The 23727-nt window shown below is 37.2% G+C and overlaps 1 protein-coding gene across 1 annotated transcript; it reads right to left on the reverse strand.

Annotated features, from left to right (window-relative positions):
* Positions 1–241: 241 nt before the first annotated feature.
* Positions 242–22294, reverse strand: smc5 (structural maintenance of chromosomes 5). The gene is made up of 24 exons (XM_017700253.2): positions 22119–22294; positions 21641–21782; positions 19961–20013; positions 19713–19875; positions 19312–19446; positions 18356–18496; positions 17291–17452; positions 16394–16465; positions 14497–14752; positions 13507–13661; positions 11756–11869; positions 11556–11650; positions 8727–8859; positions 8032–8205; positions 6222–6391; positions 4801–4924; positions 4580–4702; positions 3986–4114; positions 3777–3872; positions 3247–3351; positions 3046–3165; positions 979–1158; positions 547–642; positions 242–453 (listed from the first exon to the last, which is right to left on the reverse strand). The coding sequence occupies exons 1-24, from the start codon at positions 22292–22294 to the stop codon at positions 322–324; spliced, it is 3246 nt and encodes a 1081-aa protein (XP_017555742.1). The 3' UTR covers positions 242–321.
* Positions 22295–23727: the final 1433 nt, after the last annotated feature.

Raw genomic sequence — 23727 nt, forward strand, 5'->3', positions numbered from 1 at the left:
GATGGCCAAAGAATCCCATGTGGAAATCATACTGGGATGATATTCACCCCCCCCCCCCCAAAAAGCAATTCTAATCGTTTTGTCTTTGTTTGCAAATATTAATTTTATTTGCCCTGTGATACTTTTGACACTGTCCTATATTCTTAACAAATGTACAAATAATTACTATTATAAATAATCGGCTAACAGCCACTAAGACCAAGGAAATAAAGGGGGGGAATAAGAACAGGCACTTGCTGTCTATTGTGGTATTGGCATTTTGATGAAGAAATGGTAGCAGATATTTTGTGCATAGTTAAAGTGTTAGCCAGTACAACAGGCTTATTGGTCGGTCCTCCGTTTGACTCGCCTGATAAAAGCCTTGTCGTTCCACTTATTTGGTGGGAGCATATAGGGGCCGTTATGCACGCAGAGGACTGTCATCTCATCCGCATATGTCAAATTCTGTAGAAGCTGCATGTGCATAAACAAAAAGATAATCATATATACTGATAAATGCATATATTACTTCACATTTAAAAGCTACAAACCCAAAGGCTAATCTACCTTAGGTGTGATGAAGAAATACTGTGACGTGTTTCCACTGCAGGCAGTCTTCACCACAATGTCAAAAACTCTCCTCTCATTCACTGGGTCCATGCCCTATATATGTTGCAAAAACAAATTCAGAAACACGAGGAAGCAAAATGTTTCGTAGTAGGAACACTACTAAGGTCTCTAGATACAATTAGCTAGACCCATTTTAATTTACTTTCATTTTATTTTGTAATGAAGGTTTTTGTAAATTCGGTTTCTGTTGTGATGAGAATGTGACTCCAGTGAAGACCAGAAATCACTGGATGAAAAGATGTGAGATTATGTTTGACCCTTATTAACCATGTTAACGTGTTCATGCAAATTTGTAAAAGGTGTTAAGTTGTTTAGACTTTAAATCATGTTGTAGTATTATAATGAAAACTAAGCTGGTGTGTCACCCACCTGGTTGATCTCATCGACGACCCTGAAGGGGCAGCGGTTGAGTTCCTGCAGGGACATGAGGTACAGCATCGTGGAAACACTGCGCTCTCCACCGCTCTGATGGTGTGGGGTCAGTTCGTGTAGCTGAGTGCTGCTGCGGAACTTCACTCTGATACGTATCCCATACTTATCATACTCCTCCTGCCACACAAGCACAAGGAATTTCTTTTTTACCGTAAGATGTTTATTTGGCAATGACTGCACCCGGACAAACATTACTGGATGGGCCAGCTACTTGGACACAGATTAAACCATTTTATACAAAACTACATTGCCAACAGTATTTCACCATTAAAAGTATGTTCAGGCTAAGGTTTAGGCTTACTCTTGGTCTGTGAAAAAGATTTAAAATGACATTTATTCAAAAGGCTTATTGTCATATTAAAACTATTTTAAACCTAATTTTCTAGTGCTACACCAAAGGGCACCACTGATAATTTTTTACTACTATTTTTTTAAACTAAATTGAGTAACAGCCAATGTAGGAGTGGGAAATCAGGAGATTTCCCAGCAACCCTGTGATGTTGTGGGCTGGTTAGTGTTAGCAAATATATGTAAACTTAAGCATATAAAACAGAAGGGTGCAGAGACAAACAGCCAGGGGCTGTTTAATTTAGGGGTTAAATCAGCACCCCTTCCACAAGTGGCCCTGATTTGCTGATGGTAACTAGCCTGTTAATGGGTCTCAAAGAGGGCAGAGATTAGTCTGTGTAAATTTAGGTGGCATGAATCTGGCACTATCCAGTTCAAGCAGGTCCAAGCAGGTGGGCAGTGAGAAATGCTCATAGGAGCTTACAATGTACTCCACAAATATTAGCCTGTGTTTTATCTCTTATTTTTCTCAGTGAATCAGGAAGTCATGTGAATGTAAATACATTTCAGTTAGACTTCACTCTTTATATTTCTAGGGATGCCATAAATTGTGGCACAGATTTAAGAATGACTATTTACTCTTTTCTTTTAATAATTATTGCTAAATACAGGTTTGATTTTAGCTAATATTTTGAATGAAAGATCAAAAATAATTAAGAATATCTTTTACAGGTCATTTTTCTCATCATTACCAGGGGTGCCAATATTTGTGGACAGCACTGTAATCAACAAGCATTATATCCATCAAGGGGAACTCTGCTTTTTACATTTCTGTATAATTCAATTGTTGAGATATAAATAAAAAATTCTGAGTGTTTTGGTGTAAAATGGTACATTGTAGAGATAGTTACTCAGATGTCTTTACAGTGGTGGTGATGGGAACCAGGAGTCGTAATGTCTACAACACAAATATAGCTATTTTATTGACTACCTCATTTAGTGTAATAACGTTCTTGGAGCGAGCTTTAAGAGGGATCTCAGGCATCTGATTCCATTCAAAACTACAGTGAACAGTCCTGACTCAGCAAGTTTCTCAAGAATAGAATGCTACTACACTACGATTATTTATATTTTAACCATTTAATAGTACAGAAATTTTGGAAAATAGGTGGAATTCCCCTTTAAGATAAAAGCTTTCTCTAGTTTTAATTTTTATCACTACTGAACCAGCTTAGTTATTCAACTACAGTAAATAAGAGTAGGAAATAAAGAACACAGACGGCCAGATTATTGGAAAAACCTGTTAGCTAACCATGTTTAAACAAAGTAGTTAACCAGTCTTTCTCTGCAAAGTTAGCTGCTGGGTAAAGAAATGTAAAATGACTAGATCTGCTGTCTGCTTTTCTCTGTTCTTTTTTTTGGATAGGGGCAATGCGTTCCAGCCTGAAAATGAATCTCACCCCAGCAACAGTTCAAACATGCAAATGATCAACCATTTGTTAAACCAATCAATAACAGCTTTAGGACATTTGCTGCTGGATGTACACCCTGTTTGTTCTTTTATGTATAGAACAGTGACATCATTTAAAGTGAGTAAGAGCCAGAGAGGCAGGACTTTTTCCCCTATCAGGACACAATATCAGATAGCAGCTAACTGTGGGTCATTGGCCTCTGGCTGTGTGTGTTTACTGTGGGCTGGAGTGTCACACAACTTACCTCGTTTTCTGAATGCAGGTCAACTTCCCCAGCACAATGCATGGAGCGAAAGAAATTGCTGAACTTCTCATTAATCTGCTCCACCAGTGATTTCAAGGGATTCAGCCAGCGCTCCTTTGCCTGTTTCACGCATGCATTTATTAGTGGAATCCTGAGTTCACACCATATACAGCACTTGAAGCGTTTGGGATTGAGCCATACCTCAGAGATGTTCTGCCTGTATGTATTCAAAGCATTCGTTTTTTCTTCCAGCTCCTTCTCCATGTTCTTTATTTCCTTTTCTCGCTTGTTGTATTCCTCCACTACCTAGCAGCATTAAAACAAGTAAAAAAAAAAAAATGCAGTTGATCAGCCAAGACATGTTTATCACCTGAAGTTACTCCTTGTCACTGCACATGTGCATACTTATTCATGCACATTTATTGATATTCTAACGGATAATGGTTACATCAACACTGCCATTTGGTTGCAGTCCTCTCTCCTTACACTATAACAGTAATGTTAACTCTAGCCCTGTAACCATGTCCTTGCACACATTCACATTTATTCACTTACATATTATTTGTACTGAAAATTTGTATTTATTACCCAAATATTTGTACCAATGTAGAGAAAAATGACCTGAGACTCATCATAACCATTTTTGATGTACAGCTGTCCTTGGCATGTCGTACATATGATGAATAAAAACTTGAAATGTGTACTCAAGTCTGTATATGTCTGTGACTTACTGTTTCACTAAGCCCAGTGAAGCACTCTGCTCTGGCTCTCTCTTCACTCAACATGGCGTCTATTTCATCCAGAGTATCCGGCAGCTCACTAAAAGCCTGCAGGGATAAGAAGAAGAATCACTGACTAAAAGAATGAATGAACAGATGAAATTCCATGACTGAATGAGGAGACTGAACAAGCTGAACAGCAGAGTGCATGTGGTTCTGACCGTGCGCAGTATCTCTGGAACTACAGTTTCTCCTGGGTTCATGTTGCAGATGTCACTGGCTCTCCTCATTAAGTTCTTGCATGTCCCCAAAAGACTCGTCTTCCTCTGGTCCAGTTCAGTAAATGCTTGCTGCAGCAGGTAAAGTGAAAGAAGACGCATGCATGCACGTACGTGCGTGCACACACACACACACGCACGCACGCACACACACACACGCACACACACTTCAATAAACAGTAGTTTATTCAATAAATAGTAGCTACAGAATAATTCACAGTAATCATGGAAAACTCATTGATAATTCATCGTAGTTACTAAATAATTCATATATTATAAATAAAATAAGTAATTGAAAAATCTATATTAATTTCTGAATAATTCAAAGCAGTTGCTGAATAATTCATAGTAGTTCCTGAATAATTCGTAGCAGCTGCTAAATAAAAGTCTTAAGAATAATAACGGAAAAATAAGACTAGGATTCAAGGGCTAGAACTTGATAATAAAGATCTTCGTGGGGTGGATGGTGACACAAACACACAGCAGAGCAAGAGAGTAGCTACGAGTGTGTTTAACTACATTGTTGTGCCTTCTGACCTCTGCTCTCCTGAGTTCGGCTGACCCATCCCTGAGGTCGGACTCCAGTTTGGTTTTCTCTGCTGTTAGACCTGCTGACTCAAGAGCCAGGAAAACTTTCTCCATGCTTAGCCTTGCTCTAAACTATAAAAACATACAAAAACAATAAACACATAAATGAACGAATAACACAATTTGTGGCTGATGGTGAATGGTAGGAATAGGTGGGGCTTTACACAAACCTTCATGGAGTTCAGGATCTCCTCCACAATAGCAACCTTCTGGTCATTTACATGTGAGATTTTGGTCTTAGCCTCCTCCTCAGCTTCCTGCAGGTTTATTCCACCCTGCTCCATCTGCCTCAGGCTACAGGAGAAAAAAATAAGATAAGGGGTTAAAAGGAGTTAAAATACAATTCTATTCGAGCTGGACTGGTTGTACCTGGGGAGGTACTGTAATTTTAATTACCGATGAAATCCATGATTTTTAACCCAGAAGAAACCTGCAATGTCAGTGGGTTTTTACAAGCCTGTTAAGTAGTAATTCTGACACAAATTAGCTTCTATCATTTGCCAATATTTGAGCTTGTTTAGTAATAGCAGTTCTGTTCAAATCAATACAGTAATGTGGTGAAACATGTCAGCATGTTCTCTGTAAAGGATGTCTTTTTTCACTTCAACATGTAATTTGATCAGTGGTACCCAAACTTTTGCAGTCAACTGTATTTGATTATACGCCTGTTTGTCTACTATAGTCATATAAACAGATTTATACAGAAACTAAACACAATATTTACAAATCAAATCAGAAACCAACTGCTCTGACTTATCAAATCAACTGTAGCCTAGAGAGCTCACGAAACTGCCCTAAAACATGTCCATAATTGAGCAACATAAGCATCTCACACACACACACACATTTATATACGCACACGCGAGAGAGAGAGAGAGAGAGAGAGAGAGAGAGAGAGAGAGAGAGAGAGAGAGAGAGAGAGAGAGAGAGAGAGAGAGAGAGAGAGAGAAAGAGAAAGAGGGAAAGAAAGAGGGAGAGAGCTGAATATATAATATTAATTAATTATTAATTAATTAATTGGAGAAAATGGGAGAATCTGGTCACTTAAATTGTGAAATATTGCTAAAAATCACTTAAAAAAAAATCATTATTTTAAATGACTCAATCAGGCATCACTGATTGTATATCCCAAAAGACACAAAAATGTTTGTCATTTTTGTGAGAATAACTGACCTAGAATGTGTATTCATGTGCGTGAGGTGCTGTTGCAGTGGCAAATTTTCAACACAGTGTTAGGGTTGCACGTATACAAAACTTTTACACAAAAAGCCACAAGTGCCGTGGCAAGGGATTATTTTGATCATGCCTCTAGTGGCACACAGCTCATAGGAAACTTGAAGCTTTAAATGTGATGACTGTGCGTCCCTTTCGCCACTGTTTGTGCAACACTCCATGCTGAAATCTTGCTGTGTGTGGTTATGGTGGAGACATGCTCACTCTGATCAGCACGCTACCATCGCAGTACTATGGTGACATATGCTTGATGTGCCTTACTATGTTGCAGAGAACTGATGCTGTTCTTCAACCAAATTGAGATCCTGATTTTAATGTGATTTTTTTGTGTAGTGCCAGTGTGTTTGTGCACTGATACCTGTCCTGCTTAGTGCTGATTCTCTGCTCTAGCTGTCTCTTCTTGCCCTTTAACTCGGAGAGATGCTTCTTCTCAGTGCGGAGCTCGTTGTCACGGCGTTCCAGTTTGACCTGCTGCTCCTCAGCAGCTTTCATGCGGGCGTCAATTTTCTGAACCTGCTGCTGAGCCGCCTGTAGAGGTCAAATGTTACAATCACCCTGTACTCCTTAATGCTTAGATTATTTTTATTTTTTACAGAACCCCTGCTCCAAGCAAGACATTAGGTAAGAGGTGACTAACCAGAGTCCTAGACGACCACAGTACTGCAGTTTAGTAGTGAACAAAGAGATTAAGGTCATCAAAGAGACCAATATATAGTTTGGCTAATAAAATCAGTTCAACAGTTCATTCGCAGAAGTCTCACTCATAAAGACATTACCTTGTAAGGTAGCTTTAAATACGCAAATAATATTTTCAAATATTTGGTAAATTTAATAATTAAAATATTAATCTATTTGAGTATCAGACACTTTTACTACTTTTATTAACCCACACACTTTTGTGGGGATACAAACATTTATCAAGCTAAATGCTCCCCCATCACCAGTAGCATGCAGTTTCCAGCTTTGCTCTTGTGATTTGTCACAGTTATGAGACTTGCATTTCACGTTGACCATGGGCCTCATTCACCAACTGGTTTAAGAAGAATTTTTTTCAGAAAACACACTTACACACACACACCACAAAGATTCTGTCATTTCTTTTTTTGGGATTTGTTATTTGTTAAGAAGAGAATCTAAACACTCAAGAGCACGAAGGTGCAAACAATTCTGTGGTTTAAGAACACGCCATGAATTGTAAAGTTCTTTCTTAAATTTGTTTTTGAGAAAGGTCTTAAGAAAAGATATTGGTGAATGCGGCCCAATGTCTCTAGATGCGTTTTCTACTACTCCAGATTTCTTTGCTAGCTAGTACAATCTCCACTGCATTCATTACGGAGAATAAAGCAGCAGGTTAAACTTTTTTAAATTAGTTTCCAGAAACATTAAAGAGGACAAGTCTAAGCTTGGAGTGTGCTCTGGTATAGTGTTTTTAGCAACTTAATCACTCTCCCATTCACTGAGAAGAAATAACCAGAAATGAAAATTTTATTACAAAGATGATGCTGTTGTCTCTGCCTGCTCTAAAGGCACACAAAGCCCCCTTTCCCAGAGTGCATTCAGCCAGCACAGCTCAACAGCCAGATTTTCAGAACTATTTCACATAAGTGAGGCACAGTAAATGCGGTATACATGTAGGATATCACACAATCCAACACATTTAAAAATTCAATCATGCTCATGTATGGGAATACTAGTGTCTTACTATTGTTTGCATGAGATAAAGAATGAACTATGTTTTTAAACACTGGCAGTAACCATGTTTTTACAGTCAATTGTTAAAGGCCTAATCAGAATTTTAGCTCTTTAAATTGGTGCCAGTGGTAACTAAAAAAATTCCAATACGTCAGGCCTTAATCCTGGCCTGATTCAACTCATCAAGTTAATTATCAAGAGCATACCTACAGCATTGGGTCAGCGAAACAAGTACTGTGGGGTACCCTATACATTTTCAATGAATCAGAACTGCACAACGGCAACATCTTCCTGCATATCCTTTTTGATGGTCAATCAAAATATGATCAATATTACACATGCATTTCTTTTATTGGTGAATGAAGGTTTTTCAGTACAAAATAATAAATTCAGATGAATTCTTCCTCGCTAGATTTCCTTAACTCTTAAGCTCCTTCAAGTAGATGGAGCCACATTGACAAAAGGGTGATACTCACACCCAGCTGTTCTTCTAAGTGTTGTCTCTCCTCGGCGTCAATGGCTATGGTGAGAAACTGAGAGGGGCGCAGGGCGGAGTTACTAGAGATGGTCTTGTTGGAATAAGCAGATTTCTTCACTGTGTATTTCTCATCTGCTGTGTAGATCATCCTCAGCTGAGATTCTTTTATCACCTGAGAGAGATAAACAATACAATACTTAGTATAGCCTGGTGAAACTGCCTTACAAAAGGAGCTGAGGCATATCAAGTAGCTTGACTAAATATACTTCCAATGTGTTATAAATAAATATAAAATACACGGTTCCAAATATATGTGTAAAACTAGGTATGCGCATATATGTCTGTTTGAATTATTATCCAAATCTAAATATCTGTCCAATGCGATTATCTTCCGATACTGATATTATTCTGATTTGATGCTTTTTGTTTTTAACTCTAAAAGAACATAACATTTAGGCAACACTGGGCTACTACTGTTAAAACTTGCAACCTAACAGAAATAAATGTTACATGTAGATGTAGTCAAATCTCTAGATTCTATAAAATGCTTATGTAAAGGCGTCTACAGATGCATTGATTAAAAATATCAATAAAGATTATATCAAAATTTCCATATCACTGCTCAATCCTTTCCTCTTTCCATTTCCAAATAAAAGAAAAACAAATAAAAGCATAACAGAAAAATTAACAAACCGTCTCTATCATGCTCTTGGTTTTCTCTGTGCCCACAGGTACATCATTGATTTTGTATTGATGGCACAGGTAACTCATGACCTCTTCAGGTGCATCAAACAGCTCTCGGAGGTAGGAGAAAAACCCAAAGCGCCTGCAGGAAATATTACACACATATTAAAGTATGTGTGTTTATGAATAAGCTCCTTCTGTATAACATAGGTGCCATTTACTGCCACAAACACCCTTCAGTGCCATGGCAGGTTGAACTAAATTCCTCAAATGGGTGAAGCTGGGTGTCACTCATCCTTGATGTCAAGTACAAACATTAAACCCTCTTTCATTTCACTCACCTCATGGTTTGAAACCTCATGAATGAAATATGAAGTTGTGCATTCACTATTAACCTAAAGTTATTGCTCTGGCTAATTAGGTGTGAACTGTGTGAATGCAAATCACAAACATACCTGATGTGCAATAATCAATTCAAATGAGTAAATCAGAACTGATACTGAACTGATTCATGTCATGTCATGTAGTTTATTAACCCTACAAAAAATGGTCATATTGCTGTCTAACACTACCTATTCTGGGAGCAGCATTGTGCCAACAGAGCAATGTTCCCTGGAGCGCGGGGGCGGGGGCGGGGGGAGGGGGGGGGGGGGGTGTTAAGTGAATACTCAAAAAGTCATGGATTTGAATCTGTGACTTTCACGTTGCCAGCTCACCTCTCCTACCACAAGTCAAAAATTACTAACCATTTTAGAGATGAGAGATACCGTAGATGTCAAAAATGCTTATTTTACAGAACAAGGAAAAAAACTTAAAATTCAACTGAAGTTGAACTAGATTTTAATTTTTTTATTGGTTCTATTCTAAGACAATGTAAAGGGCACTGGACATTCTAAAATAAATGACAAACTAAAAAGAAAAAAACATTAAGCTTCTTTACAATGCATCATTTCACTTTAAAACACTGAGTATTAAGTATTAAGTATTAACATTGAGTATATCAATTTCTTAATTATACAGAGGTTTAGTAACATTAATGGAATTCCCCTTTAACATACTTGGATGAACCAACAAATCATCCCATTAGAATTTTAAGGTTCTATCTGTGTTCTGAACAGTTTTGAGATATTACGCTTCAAAGATTGTGCATTCCAACACATCTCATTAATGCATGATAACCTAAATGTATTCTAAAATGTACAATATCAAAATCCTACCAAATTTATAAATTAGTTTTTTGTAACAGGTCAAATGCTGAGAACTCACTTTCTGCTGGGAATTATAAGGTTCTATCTTGCAAAACACGAAATGAGGCAATTTATTTACAAGGAACAGAAACAGTTCACTCACAACTTGTTTAAAAATAAAATGATGTTATAACAGAATGTCTGCATGTATCAGAAAGTTTAACATTTTCTATAACATTTTTATGGCACTTTTAATATTCATTTTTAATGACATTTATTTCTTGTGTTAGGACAAATCATCTTTCTCTTTCTCAAAAAAGCATTGCAGGTCAAGTGTAAAGGTCAGTGCTAAATATTCTGTCCAGTACAATTTTAGGTAGAAACCATTAGTTTTAATTTCCTTTAGGTTAGGCAGCAAACAACTACTGTAAGTAAGAACGTTAATCTAAAGGCAGTTTGAGGTTTTGTCTTATATCAGAAATGCTGACTCTACACAAAATGTCTCATATTGGGAGAAAGAGGAAAAAGATGTAAGAATGAATTAAATTAAAATCTATGTTGTAATTAAGATCATCAATTCAAATTTGTACTATTCAATGACCTAAAACATAACATTTATAAATTTATAACAATAAGACTTCTTAAAGAACTGCAAGAAGACAGGCAGGGTTTCAGTAACATGTTTTCACATTTCATAAAGTTTTATAAACTTTTCCTGGAGTCACTGTGCAGTGCAGTGACATGACAAAGAAGTAGAACCTGATGATTGGTCCTCTTGTGTGTATTAACAGTGCTGATTGGCTCACAGACAGAACCTTATACAGTACTGTGCAAAAGTCTTAGGCACCCAAGACACATTTTCAATATATATTTATTTGTGTAGTATGTGTTTATTGGCTGAGAAAAGTGTTGATATTTGAATAAACAAAATTTACAGAATATTAATCAATAAGAAAAATTGTAATTTTATGAATATTAGTGTGTTTGTTTAACCATTTTCAAACCTCTCCTCGAGGAAGTCCAGGATTTTATGTAGTTAAAAAGCAGCTCCTGGTTTGACCAATCAGTGCTTCAGTAAATTGTGCTCATGATGTAACTGATGATATTTACAAGTCTCTCTGGCGGCTGTGAAGGTGTCAAGGAAAAATATGGACTCAAGAAATTCTTGTTACTTTTTATTGTTTTTATGTTTATATGAATTATGAATATGACTTTATTCTAATGTATATGTGATAAACTCACTACTGAGGTAAACTATTTAAAAATGAGCTTAGATGCCTAAAACCTCTGCACAGTACTATATAACTAAGCTAGAGTCTGAATTAGTTAATGTTAAGATAATAAATTCTAATATAATAAATCATATTAGAATAATGTTAAGAGATTAACACAAAATAAGAACATGTAAAAAAATTCAATTTTGACAAAAATATCATATAGAACCTTATAATTCCATGGGGATGAAATGCAAACCATTTCGGCCAGAAATGTCCATCTTAACCACATCACATCAAGGGTTTGTAAAACACATTTTTAATATATTACAAACAATAACGCAGTAACACATTATGCAGGAATATAACGGCAATATACTATTTTGTACAAACAGTGTAGCCATAATGTAATAAAAAGAAAAAGAAAAGGCTCTTACTTGAGGGAGTCGATGGGTCGTGATGGAGGCCGGTTAGCACAGGACTCTGCAGGTGCGATGACGCTGTTAACTCTCAGTCTCTGCTTATCTCGAACCTGAAAAATACAGATGAGCACTAATGTTTAAAATACTATAGAAAGGTCACTATGAAGAATAAATGCATAGACGAGGACTGGTGATTCATCAAACATTTCTGGCACCTCAGTCATGAACTTCTCCATATCCTGCTGCTTTTGAAAGACGAAGGCTCTCAGATCGTTTACAGGAATGTGGCTCTCAATGTATTTCGCGTGCAGTGAATCTCGTACATTGATCTGGAAAAAAATTACTAAATGAAAGAAATGTGCCCTAATATATAGTTCTGTAAAAAAAAAAGTATTTGCCGCTCACCTGATTTCTTTTGTTAATTTCTCATATTTAAATGTTTTAGATCATCTCATTTTAATAAGAGAAAAACATGGGTAAACACAAAATGAGCTTTAAATGATCATTTCATTTATTAATGATAAAGATTCATTCAAAACCTACACCACCTATGTGAAAAAGTAACTGCCCCCTAAACCTAACCATAACTCGTGTGGGAACAACTACAATCAAATGTTTGCGATAACTTGCGATTAGCCATGCACATTGCTGTGGAGGAATTCTGACCAACTCTGGTGTGCAGAACTGTTTTAATTAATCTACAGTGGAAGGTTTTTCAGTGTAATCCAGCAGCAAACGCAGATTAGAAAGTGTGTGTGTTTGTGTGTGGAGGGTTTTTGAGCATGATCAGCTTGTTTAAGGTCTTGCCACAGCATCTCATTGGGATTAAAGTCAGGACTTCGCTTCTCCAAAACCTTCATTTTGTTTGTTTGTTTTGAGCCATTCAGAGGTGGACTTGCTTGTGTGCTTTGGATCAATGTCTTGCTGCATACCCCAACCACACTCAAAAATTAGGTCAGGAACTGACAGGGGGACATTCTTCTTCAGGATTTTCTGATCAAGAGGAGAATTTATGTTTCCATCTATTATGGCAAGTCATCTGGGTCCTGCATAAGCAAAGCAGCCCAGACCGTCACACTACCACCAACTTGTTTAAAGGTTGGTATGATGTTCTTATGGTGGAACGTGATGTTAGCTTTACACCAGATGTACAACGTGTTCAAAAAGTCCCACCTTTGACTGATCAGTCCACTGAACATTATCCCAAAAGTCTTGAGTCATCTAGAAGTTTTTTGGCAAATATAAGATGAGCATTTGCATTCTTTTTGGTCAGCAGTTGGTTATGCTTTTCAACTCTCCCATGGATGGCAATTTTGCACAGTATCTTTCTTATTGAAGAATCCTGCACAGTGACCTTAACTGAGGCAAGTGAGACCTGCAGTTCTTTAGATATTTATCTGGATTCTTTTGTGACCTTGGGAAGGCTCACCACTGCTCTACATTTTCTAAGCTTTTTTGGATAATGCCTCTCACTGTCACTGACTGTTCACTGAAGTCCCAGAACCCTAGTAATAGCTTTGTAACCATTTCAGACTGAAATATTTTAATGAATTTGTTTCACATCAGTATTTGAAGTTCTTGCTTTTTGAGACCTTCTAGCCAGCTTTACATTGCCAGAGAGGCTCTATTTAATTGATGTTTAGATTCAACACATCTGGCAGCAGTCATGCCTGGGTGTAGCTAGTGAAACTGAACCCAATAGCTAAATGAATTTGGTAAACTGGTTGATTTAGCAGCTAGGGAGCAAGTACTTTTTCATGTAGGGCTAGGTGGGGCTGAACAGCATTTTTCCTTCAATAAATTAAATCATTTAAAAACAGCATTTTGTGTTTATGTGGGTTATCTCTGTCTAAGACATTCAAGTGTAACAAGTATACAAAAACAGAAGAAATCAGAAATGGGACAAATACTTTTACACTGTATACCTCGGCAGTACATGCACTTAACACGGCAGCAAAGCTCTCACCACTAGCATCATGGGCTCATAGACGTTCCCCTCAAAGAGATCACGGTGATTTCTCAACCATAGTACGGCTGAATGGGTGTCAGGGAATCGGCTGCGCAGCTTTTCCTCCTTCCTGTTCATCATGTCCTCTAGATTCCTTTGGCGACTCTGCAGACCTTCAGGCCAATCAAAAGGAGAAACAGAATGATTCAAATACATCTGCTGTTGTTCCACAATGATGAAAGTTTTGAGACAACAGAAAATGAGGAAGGCCTTAAGATTCTAGGTTCCAATAGGGCTATTCAGACATGAAAACCTATGGGTAACAAAAAACATGACAAGTTTGGAAAACAGTCCCCTGTATAGGGTTTTTAGTAGCATAATAGAGTTAAATAACTATGCAATTACAAGCCATGTACAAATATTATACTAGTCTACTAGGCATTTGGATTTGTTAAACATTTGTGACTTACAGTACCAAGGTCAATCATTCTAAAAACGCTGCCCAATCATTTATGCTCTGCTAGCTCCTTAGCTCTCATAGCAGTTAAAATACACATAAATCAAAATATTCTACATTTATCATAACATACAAATAATATGGAAGCTGATTGTCTTGGATGCTAACATAATATATTTCCACCTTTTTTACACCTGAAAAATACTGAAGAAAATATTTTTATATGAATAAATTAAAGCTACTTTGCTGTTCACAGCTTTCTTTTCACGTTTGGTAATCTTAGCTCTGATTGGCCTATAAAAATGAAATATTATATCTAAAGTATTAAACATGATATGCCCCCCTATATACCCCCCCCCCTTCCCAAATTCATGTGAACAGCATATTCAGCATTCAAAGGCTGCATGCCTGCATGTATGGATATTGATAGATTGACTATTCATTCAAAAACCTTTCAAGAGTCCCTCCATCATACCAGCACTACAAGGTTTCTGTTCCTATAACACAAACTCCCATCCTCAACAGTGATTGAAATATTCAGTAAATCATACGTCTCAGCTCTCCATTGGCCTCGTCTTTATCCCTGCGCAGGTCCTGCCGCTCTCCATCCAGCCTGGCTTTCTCTTCCTGGATTCTCCTGAGCTCAGTGTTAACTGCTTCAATCTTGGGTGTAACATCTTCTTGGCTGCCCATGTTGTCTAGATCTCTCTGCAGGTCCTGGATCAATCGCTTTGTGTTCCCAATTCGCTTCTGCCGGTCTGCCTCCTCCGTCTGTTTCAGGCTAAGGGCTTGCTTGATGTCATCAATCTGAGGGCCAGGTTAAAACTGTGTCAGGAAAAAAGCCTTGCCCAGACATGGACTTCCTGGGTACCTTGTACTTTCCAGTGGACCCTTAGACAGGAGCTTACAGGCCAACAAACAAGGCAATGAAACAGGCCAGCCACTCCAAGATGCCAGAGTGAGAGATACAAGAGATTTTTTCATATTTATACAGTATTGATGGATTTGTTGAGAATGGTCTTTTGTAATTTGTTAATGTTTCATTGTAACAGCAAAATAATTTAGCAGTTTTAATTACATTTTAATTACATGGTGTTTGAAAATTGCAATAAATGAATGCAGTTGTTATTGGTTTGGCCTGTGAGCCTGTTTGCTGGATGGCCATTTCTTACGTCTTCCATTGCACTTCACTGTAAAAAAATGCTGATGCCGCAATCATTACACCATACCTACAAACTCTACAAAATGCATTCTCTCTTTGTTTTAAGTTCTCTATACAGTCACATTAAACACTTTTTGAAATGTAACTACTGGTTGAGTTTGTTCAGTAAACTGAGATTCAGTTTGATGCGGCTGTATTGACTAATAATGCAGGGCAGAGCACTGTAAACATGCAGCTGAGCTCAGGTTCTGCTTCTGTTATGGTGCAGCACAGAGAAAAACTTTAAGAGTAGAACGTGTTAAGTTCACTGTAGGCGAGTTTGCAGCAAAATGGCATGATGAATTTGATCAGTAACTGCCCAGAACTAATTTAACATATAGATAGCTGATCAAAGAATAAAAAAGATATACATTATGCAAATATAAATGTAATGTTTAAATATTATTAGCCAAAACTATTATTAGTCAAAATGCAGTGTAAATGGAATGACTGAGGTTATCCTCAGAGAATGGACCGGTCATTTTGATCAATACATTAATGTCTCAAATTCAGAGCCTATATATCTTGTCTTGATTCTGCTTGTTAAGAGTGGTTTAGCATCTTGTTAGAATTTATTTATCTAGCAAAATGAGTTATCTAGCTGAAATTTACTTTGGGAGGGATTAGTTTTACATGTTGTGGGGAAGTAATGTACTTATTAGGCTACCAAAGTTTTTCAGTGATTTTAGTCCCATCTAAATCAGCAATGTCAGTGACTATTGACACAAATTTCATAGTATTTAGGAGAGGGATGTAACGAGAGAGTAAAGGCACTATGTCTGCATCATTTCTGGTGCATGCACCCTCTTGTCAACCTAGCTTGACTCACAGTGCTATTTACGCTAATCTTGGTGGGAGAAGCAACAGCAGTGTTTTTCCTTTTACATTTGGCTTATTTCATCTTCTCCTGTACTTGAATGTCAAAACATCTTCCACACAACCTGAATGTTACACATTAGCTATCCAAGTTTCTTAACAGCGTTAGTAGAACTAGTTTGAAATTTCATGACTTTTAAAGGATTTTTATGATTGTAAGAACCCTGACTCTGAACCTTAATTTATAAACACTTTGAGATTACCTATATACTTTTTAGCTGAAAAAATCTATAGCCCACTTGCTTAGCCCAAATGTAGTGGAGGCATTTATAAGTATACTGAAGTATGCATTTATATTGTATTAATTATGGAAATACCTTATGCCACACATACAGTATCCGTTTCTAGCAGTACAGAAAACATTGACATACCTCCTTATATTTCCGATCTAGATGGTCTTGCTTCTGTTTGCATTTTTGTGATGCCTCTCTGATTTTAATGGTCTGTAAAAACAAGAGATGTGAGTGTAAAAGTGCTAATTATTGCTCTAGGGTGATTTGTCATAATTAAGGATGCATCAATACCAATAATGGTACCATGCTAAATTACTCATACCTGACCTCATAAAAATGCACTGCTACCAACATCTGATACCACCCAATACCATGTACAACCCGATACCATCAAGCATGTGGCTTAGTTTATGATGCCGTGTTAGTGAACAAATGACTCAATTTGCTGTGCATGAGGGTCTGCTCAAAAAGAAAAGTGTTGCTGACCCCATGGAGGTCACACTAAAAGCTGTCAACATATTCTGTATATTCTCACCAGTAACACAACATTTTGGCCGTGTGTTAAAAATAGGCTAATATTGCACAACCGTTTCCCCAATATGGCTGGAGACACAAAGGCTAGTAAAATCAAGGTGAGAAAAGAAAGCCAGCATTTGCTATTAAACTCTGTACATGCCAACTTCACTGTTTGACTAAACCGAATTGCGAGGTATAAACGCTATGCTTTGTGAAATAGGCTGTAAAGAGACCCTACTATCCTATCATGTATATTGCCTGGCTTAGTGTCGGTGCATAATGTGCAACATGTTAGCAGCGCTGCTATAACGTTCTCAATGTATTTGCTCAGTACTCAGTGTCAACTGCTGTGCTACTCAATTTAGGGTAACTTTTGTAGCATATCTAGCTAATGCACATCATTTAAAATGAGTTATATACTTAGTATCGGAATGGGTGAGTACTAAAAACGTACTCTGTCTGAAAAAAATTGGTATTGATGCAACCATAGTCAGAATGGACCGGGAACTTCTTTCAGACCTTCTCCTTCATTTGATTCTCAATAGGCTGTAGTTTATTGTCTATAGACTGGATCTTTCTTAGCAGAGGTGCCTGAGCTTCCTTCAAGGACTTAGCAGTTTTTTTCATTTCCTCTCTCTGCTTCTTAACTTCTTCCAGTTCTTTACGAGCTGTTTCATATTCCTGAACCAAAAGACAGAAACAACAGGGTATGTTATCCATGTCATGGTAAATAATAACAAATTATACAGATCACTGTTTTGTAACTGGTCTTTTTCCTTTTGACAACAGTGGTTGTAAACTCCCTTTATGTCATGTGAACAGTTTGTGACAAACGGATCAACATAAGTAGTTATACATTACTTGGAACAGACTGTGCAGTGAAGTAAATAATGTTTTTTCTTCTTCTATGAAGTTCCAATATTTCATAGCTAGTGATGTGGCGATATGGGAACTGTTGGCTGATGCCAATAACCAATACTTTTCATTCACTTATCTGAAGATGCTAATATTGATGCTGATACATAAACATTTTCTACCTACATAAATCTACCTAAATATGATATGAAATGTGACATGCATTTGTATATGGCTATTAATTCAGTAAAGTGAATAAAATACAGTCAATGTAGCATGGTAACCCAGCGTCCCCTAAACATTCAGCTCTTCTGGAGTATAACAAATACATAATCCATTATGGGTTTGAAAAATATACATTCAATCTATCAAAATCTATCAATCTTTCAAAATCTGTCCAATGCCAATATTTTCAATTTAAGAAAATATCTGCCAATACCATCTTGATTTTGATAACTTTGTGCATCCAAATTCATAAGAAAATTATGATAGCAGCAATATCCATAATATTTATTTTATTTATTTATTGCTTTATTGGGACAGACATAGAAAGACTTAAGAAATAAGAACACTGGTATGACATGATAAATTATTAAAAGGAAAAAAAAGCAAAATATGTATCTCTCAGAGGCCAAACCACAAGCAAATGAGATAATTACACACAGAATAAATAATGACATAAGCACACAGACTAAATCATGAAATACAAGCACAAAGACAGACACTCACCACCCATGGCTTCTTCTTGTCCAACATCTGAATCCTATCCAGGTGTCTCCTCTTCATGTGGTACCGTTCCACATCCACCTTATTGCGCTCATTCCTCTGTTTGGCTTTCTCCAGAAAGTTGGCCTTCTCCTTGCACAAATTCTGTCAAGCAGAGCACAGAAGATAAATCTCAGGACAGACTTGTCAAATCACAACATGAATCACAAGACTGCTCCATCAGTCTATAAACAACATATATAACGTGTCTGGCTTTGATCTGTTTTTATTGAGTAGGCTTTGATCTGTTTTTCACTTTTACCATCATGAAATGAAGTAAAACAACTACAAATTATATTTTATTCCCCTTAGTGACAGCTCACAATATTAGTCTTTCAATAATATAAAAAAAGAACTTGAGAAAGCTACAACTGAGCCCTCACATATCTGCTGGCCAAACAAGAAAACAACCTTAAACTACAGCCCTCGGAACACACCTCAAAGAATTAATGACAAATAACAGACACACAGACAAGAAACTACTGTAAAAGGCATTCTTCTTTCACTGTCCAATTAGGTCTGTCACAATTATTACCACTTTCCACAGTTTTCACAACCGTATGTCTACATTTCAAAGAACAGAATTTTATTTGGAAATGCATTTGTTGAAACAAGCCATGTGTTTTACAAAACAAACAAAAGGTCTACTGGTGCCAAAACCCCTTTACAGGACAGCAGTAAATAATGTTTGTTTATCTGAGCTTGAGCCATCTCGGTCATCTGTCTGAAGCTACTGAGGATGGACAGCTAAGAAGCAAGACAATCTGGCCACTCTAGGCTTTGGCTGTAAAAAGGTGGTTAATAGCAACACCTTACATAGCAATTAATCATCTGTTAATCATCTTTCCTAATTATGACAAGCCAACCTCCAAATTTGTTGTATGATAAAAACAACTTGTCACAAAAGAGTGCAAATGTACCTCCAGGTCCCTCTCTTTGGTGCGGTAGCTCTTAAGCTCGCAGTGAAAGTTGTACATTTCTGGTGGGCCAACAGATTTCTCTGTGGCCTCAAGGAGCTCGATCTTACTCATTTTAGCAAACTCTCCAACCTTCTCCTGTTGAGTAGAACAGAGCCTTGTAAAAGTAAGCCACAGTAATCACCACTTTTACACATGTATAACATAATAAGACAAAGTTCAATTTTAAAAGAAACAATTCATCTACACCAAATGGAACGTCTGGCCAATCTCAGCACATTTAGCAAAAAAACTGTCCAATAATTTGCACAGTCCAGCTGCGCAACACTAAAAAATATTGCTTATTAGCTAATAAATGCATTGATTTAATATTAAAATGGATGTAGTCGTATTTACACACTCACCTGAGGCAGGAACTGACAAAGATTTCCAACCTGAATCTGCAGCTCTCTGACTGCTTCTTCTACAGCCTTCTGACTTGAGTGTTTACCGTTCATCATCCATATGCTTTGATTATTTTCCACATGGATCTCCCTGTTGATCACCAAGTTTCCCCCTGCCCTGTATCTGAATAAACAGTGGGCAAGGCATTATGAATTGTGGTTTAAAGTGATTCATAAGAATTTACCAATATGAAGAATCAGATACTTACAGTTCAATTTCGACTGAGCCTTTACTGCATCCTCTCTTAACATACAGACTGACCTGAAAAGAAAAAAAAAGAGAAAAAAATAATTTATCTGCATTTAAGTGGATACACCCCTCATTCTCTTCCGAGGGTCTCTTTTACCGTAGGACTCACAGCCAATGAACAAAACAAAGGATCTGGTTACATCCTGTCAGAGAAAAGTGGACAGCAATGGGGCAGGGCCTACTGTATACACGTGTTTAAATGTGTTTTTTTTCCTTCTCAAGTCGCTTATTAATTCTAGATAATGTGATTTGGGGTGCCTCTATATATTCAAAATATTCTTAAAACAAGAAATATTGAAAATCAGATTGAATGTTAACTCAGAATCTGCAACTGGTTTCAAACCTGATAATAATAATGGAACCTTGCAACCAACAAAATAAGACAAAACAAATAAAGTTTAAAGAAACACCACAAGCTTTTTGCATTGGTTAGTCTTTGATTAAATACATTTTTACACCTATACTTTTGCATTTTGTAATTTTCGTTTTAACAAAAAAACTGCCACATTATCTCCTTTGCACAGTCCAATTTAGATAATTTTACAGGTGTTCCATGGGGTTGAAGTCTGGACTGAGCCTTTCTAAGACAATGATCTTTATTGACTTGGATGTGGTGTTTGGGCCATTTTCATCTTGGAGGAGGATACTGCTCTTCATTGTCAGCTTTCTAACAGTGGCCAACAGGGTTTATGAAGAAAAAAAAATCCTAATATTTGAAATCCTAATATTGAATATCTGATTAACACTGTAACATTTTTTTAATTCAGGCCAAACACTTCAACCTGTGTCTCGTCAGAGAATTTTGGTTGATATAATGTATTATGAAAAGTTCAGATAGGCTTGGATAATTTCTTCTGGTGACAAACTGCATTTTTTTTGCTATATTCCATGGCCCAAACATGTGCAGAACATGGGGTATTCTTGTCATATGCAAGTATTAGTCAGCAATTTCCCCAGCTTTTCTAACGTTGTCATAAGCCTGTTTGTAGCCTCCCAAATAAGTTATTTTTTTGACTCATCAACTTTTCAGGATTTTTTCCAGACCAAAGCAATGTCCCTGTGGCACTACATTTATCAACTTATTGATGACAGTCTATGGTCTATGGTCTATGGTACATCTAATGCCTTTGATATTCTTTTATACCACCATTTAACAGTAAGATTCTGTAGTGGTTTTGCCAGCTCCTCATGGATGATTAAAGATGGAAAAATGCCCAACAGAATAATAATATTAATACTCCTACTACTACTACTACTACTAATAATAATAATAATGACTTATATAGCACATTTTCATGACAGCATCAAAGTGCTTACAGTAAACTAACAAAATGGTGTCATAAACACATCTAAAAGGGCTTAAGATTCAACTTTGGGGGAAAAAAAACAAGTCACAGAAAAGAAAAGTCTTTACATTCTTCTTAAAAAAGATAAAAATCCCAAATTTCTTAAAACAAAATTAAGCCACATTTCACTGAATACATGATTTATCTCGCTTTTCTGGCTTTGGATCACAAAAAGCTGCAATTTAAATGCCAAGGATGCACCGTTCTATATCTTTTTTATCTCATGTTTTACACGAAATGACTATTTAAACGTTAAAAAATGACATGCAAGTAAAACGAAAGTGTACACTGACCTTATCCCCTCGGCCCAGAATGGCAGTCTTCCCTGCCAGTCCAAGGCAAATGGCACAGACTATGCTGGACTTGCCAGTGCCATTGGCTCCCACGATCATGTTCAAGTGAGGTCCAGGGAAAACCTCTGAGTGATCATACGTGCTGAAAAAGAGGTATTCTGACCGTTATTGAACTATGGGAGCTTTCATGTGAACGTAGTTACAGTTTAATTCGGCATACTAACCTGGTTATTAATAAACTAATACCTTGTCATTACTTGTTTACACATGGCATTACAAAACATGACACTTCACAGCTACCCAGCTAACATGTAAATGTGTAGAACTACGTAAACAACTGTCTAGGAAGCTGTCCAGTGAACCAACACGGACTACATCAGAAATGAAAAATAAAACAATACTGTATAATTTAGAGTCTAATATTACGTGCTGAACTAAAGGTCTGTAGCTAACAAGGTTAGCCAGCTTAGCAACTTACAGGAAGTTTTGCATAGTGATGCGGAGAATAGAGCCCTCCACAAAACGGCCGCTCCGCCCATCTTCCTGAGAAAACGTCCCGTTCTGAGGGGTGCAGGGCAGCGTGGACTGGCTGTTCGGAATCTGTGAGTTCGTTAAAATATGACTTATTCGTTTTCTTTTGCCGTGTAACGCCATTCTCCTGCACTGCTCCTCTTTCGTTTCGCGCCGGTGTTGCTGAGCAGAGCTGCGTTTGATTGGCTACAATCAGTCACATGGGTTACGTCCCCGGTTTCAGGTTATGGTTAAAGGTGTAGATCACAGTCTTTCCTCATAAAATTCAGTTTTCGGCATTTGTTTTAACCGCTCTAACAACTTTTGTTGAAGATGAAACACGACATTAAAATTAATTTGCACGGGGCACCGAATGTTTTCAGAAACTCTAATATACCGCAAATGCAGCGGCGCAAACATCTAAAAGTTGTCTTTTTATCACACGTGTGGAAATAAAGAAAGACAAAGGAAAAATAACGCGTCTAATCTTTAAACTCGATTGGGACTATTTAATGCTATGAGGGTCCTCCTGTCTGAAGGTTGTGAGTAGTGATGCGTTTTTCACAGGCGGATGAATACAGGTAAGTGGTGCCAGTGCGACCACAGTGCTAGCAGAGAACTAGTAGAGAGAACTACCGCTCTGCAACGGCTTCCGGTTTTCTCAAACGCTAGAGGGCGCTCCCGAGTGAGTCCAAAATGAATGGGTTGATATGGAGTATTTGAGTAAAATCATAGTTTATAAATGCTTAAACATTTTTAATGCAAAATAATGCAATCATTTCCAGAACACTGAACAGTATAAAACATTTTAACACCGCTGTTATATTTTGAAGAGCTTTTAAACTCGAGTTAAAGGAGTTTAAATCAGGTAGGTCATGTAGGTCCCTGACGTCAGTGAGCGGAACAGCCAATGAGCTGCTCCGTTCGCCAATCAATCATCACGCTCTAGCAGTAAAGCCCGCCTCCTGCTGCCTGAAACCCGTTTGTTGCAGAAAAAAGTAAACATATAGATGAGTTTTCTTTGCATTTTTTTGTGAAATACATCCTTCTACTTTCTAAAATTTAACGTTCTGGGCGAGTGATAAGAAATTATTTGAACTATTCGTTTTTAGCCGTTGAGCTCCATTCACTCCCATTCATTAAGCGCTCACTCGCGGGCGCCCTCTGCTGACTAACAGTCCTGTTTTTTTGTTATAACAAGAGGAATATGGAGTGGCCTGAACCGGCTCTGGTACTAGTCATTAAACTCATTGAATAAACATTTTATTCAAATACATTTGGGTCAAAACGCTAAAACACTCATTCATAAATCATAACATAATCCAAGAGCGTGATGTGTGTATATATATATATATATATATATATATATATATATATATATATATATATATATATATTAGCTATTTTATGTGCTTGCGCAGGACCATGAGGAACCTGAGAATGGACGCAGTTTTTCTGTCCTATGGAAGTTTATAGAAAGTCGTTTAAAAGTTCATAACTTGCTTTAGAAGCAAGAAAATATAAAAAAACGGCATATTACTAATATCTGAAAGGTTGAACTGGTCCTTTAAATTTGC

The sequence above is a fragment of the Pygocentrus nattereri genome, chromosome 18 (genome assembly GCF_015220715.1).
Source record: "Pygocentrus nattereri isolate fPygNat1 chromosome 18, fPygNat1.pri, whole genome shotgun sequence".
Classification (NCBI taxonomy): Eukaryota; Metazoa; Chordata; class Actinopteri; order Characiformes; family Serrasalmidae; genus Pygocentrus; species Pygocentrus nattereri.

What these genes read in the sequence shown, in the direction of transcription:
- smc5 (XM_017700253.2), bottom strand. Translation starts at nt 22,294, where the DNA reads ATGGCGTTACACGGCAAAAGAAAACGAATAAGTCATATTTTAACGAAC. An exon ending in GGCCAATGGAGAGCTGAGAC is followed by an intron (nt 13,662 to 14,496) that starts GTATGATTTACT and finishes ATTGGCCTGAAG; the next exon opens with GTCTGCAGAGTCGCCAAAGG. An exon ending in AGATCCTGAACTCCATGAAG is followed by an intron (nt 4,703 to 4,800) that starts GTTTGTGTAAAG and finishes ATGTTTTTATAG; the next exon opens with TTTAGAGCAAGGCTAAGCAT.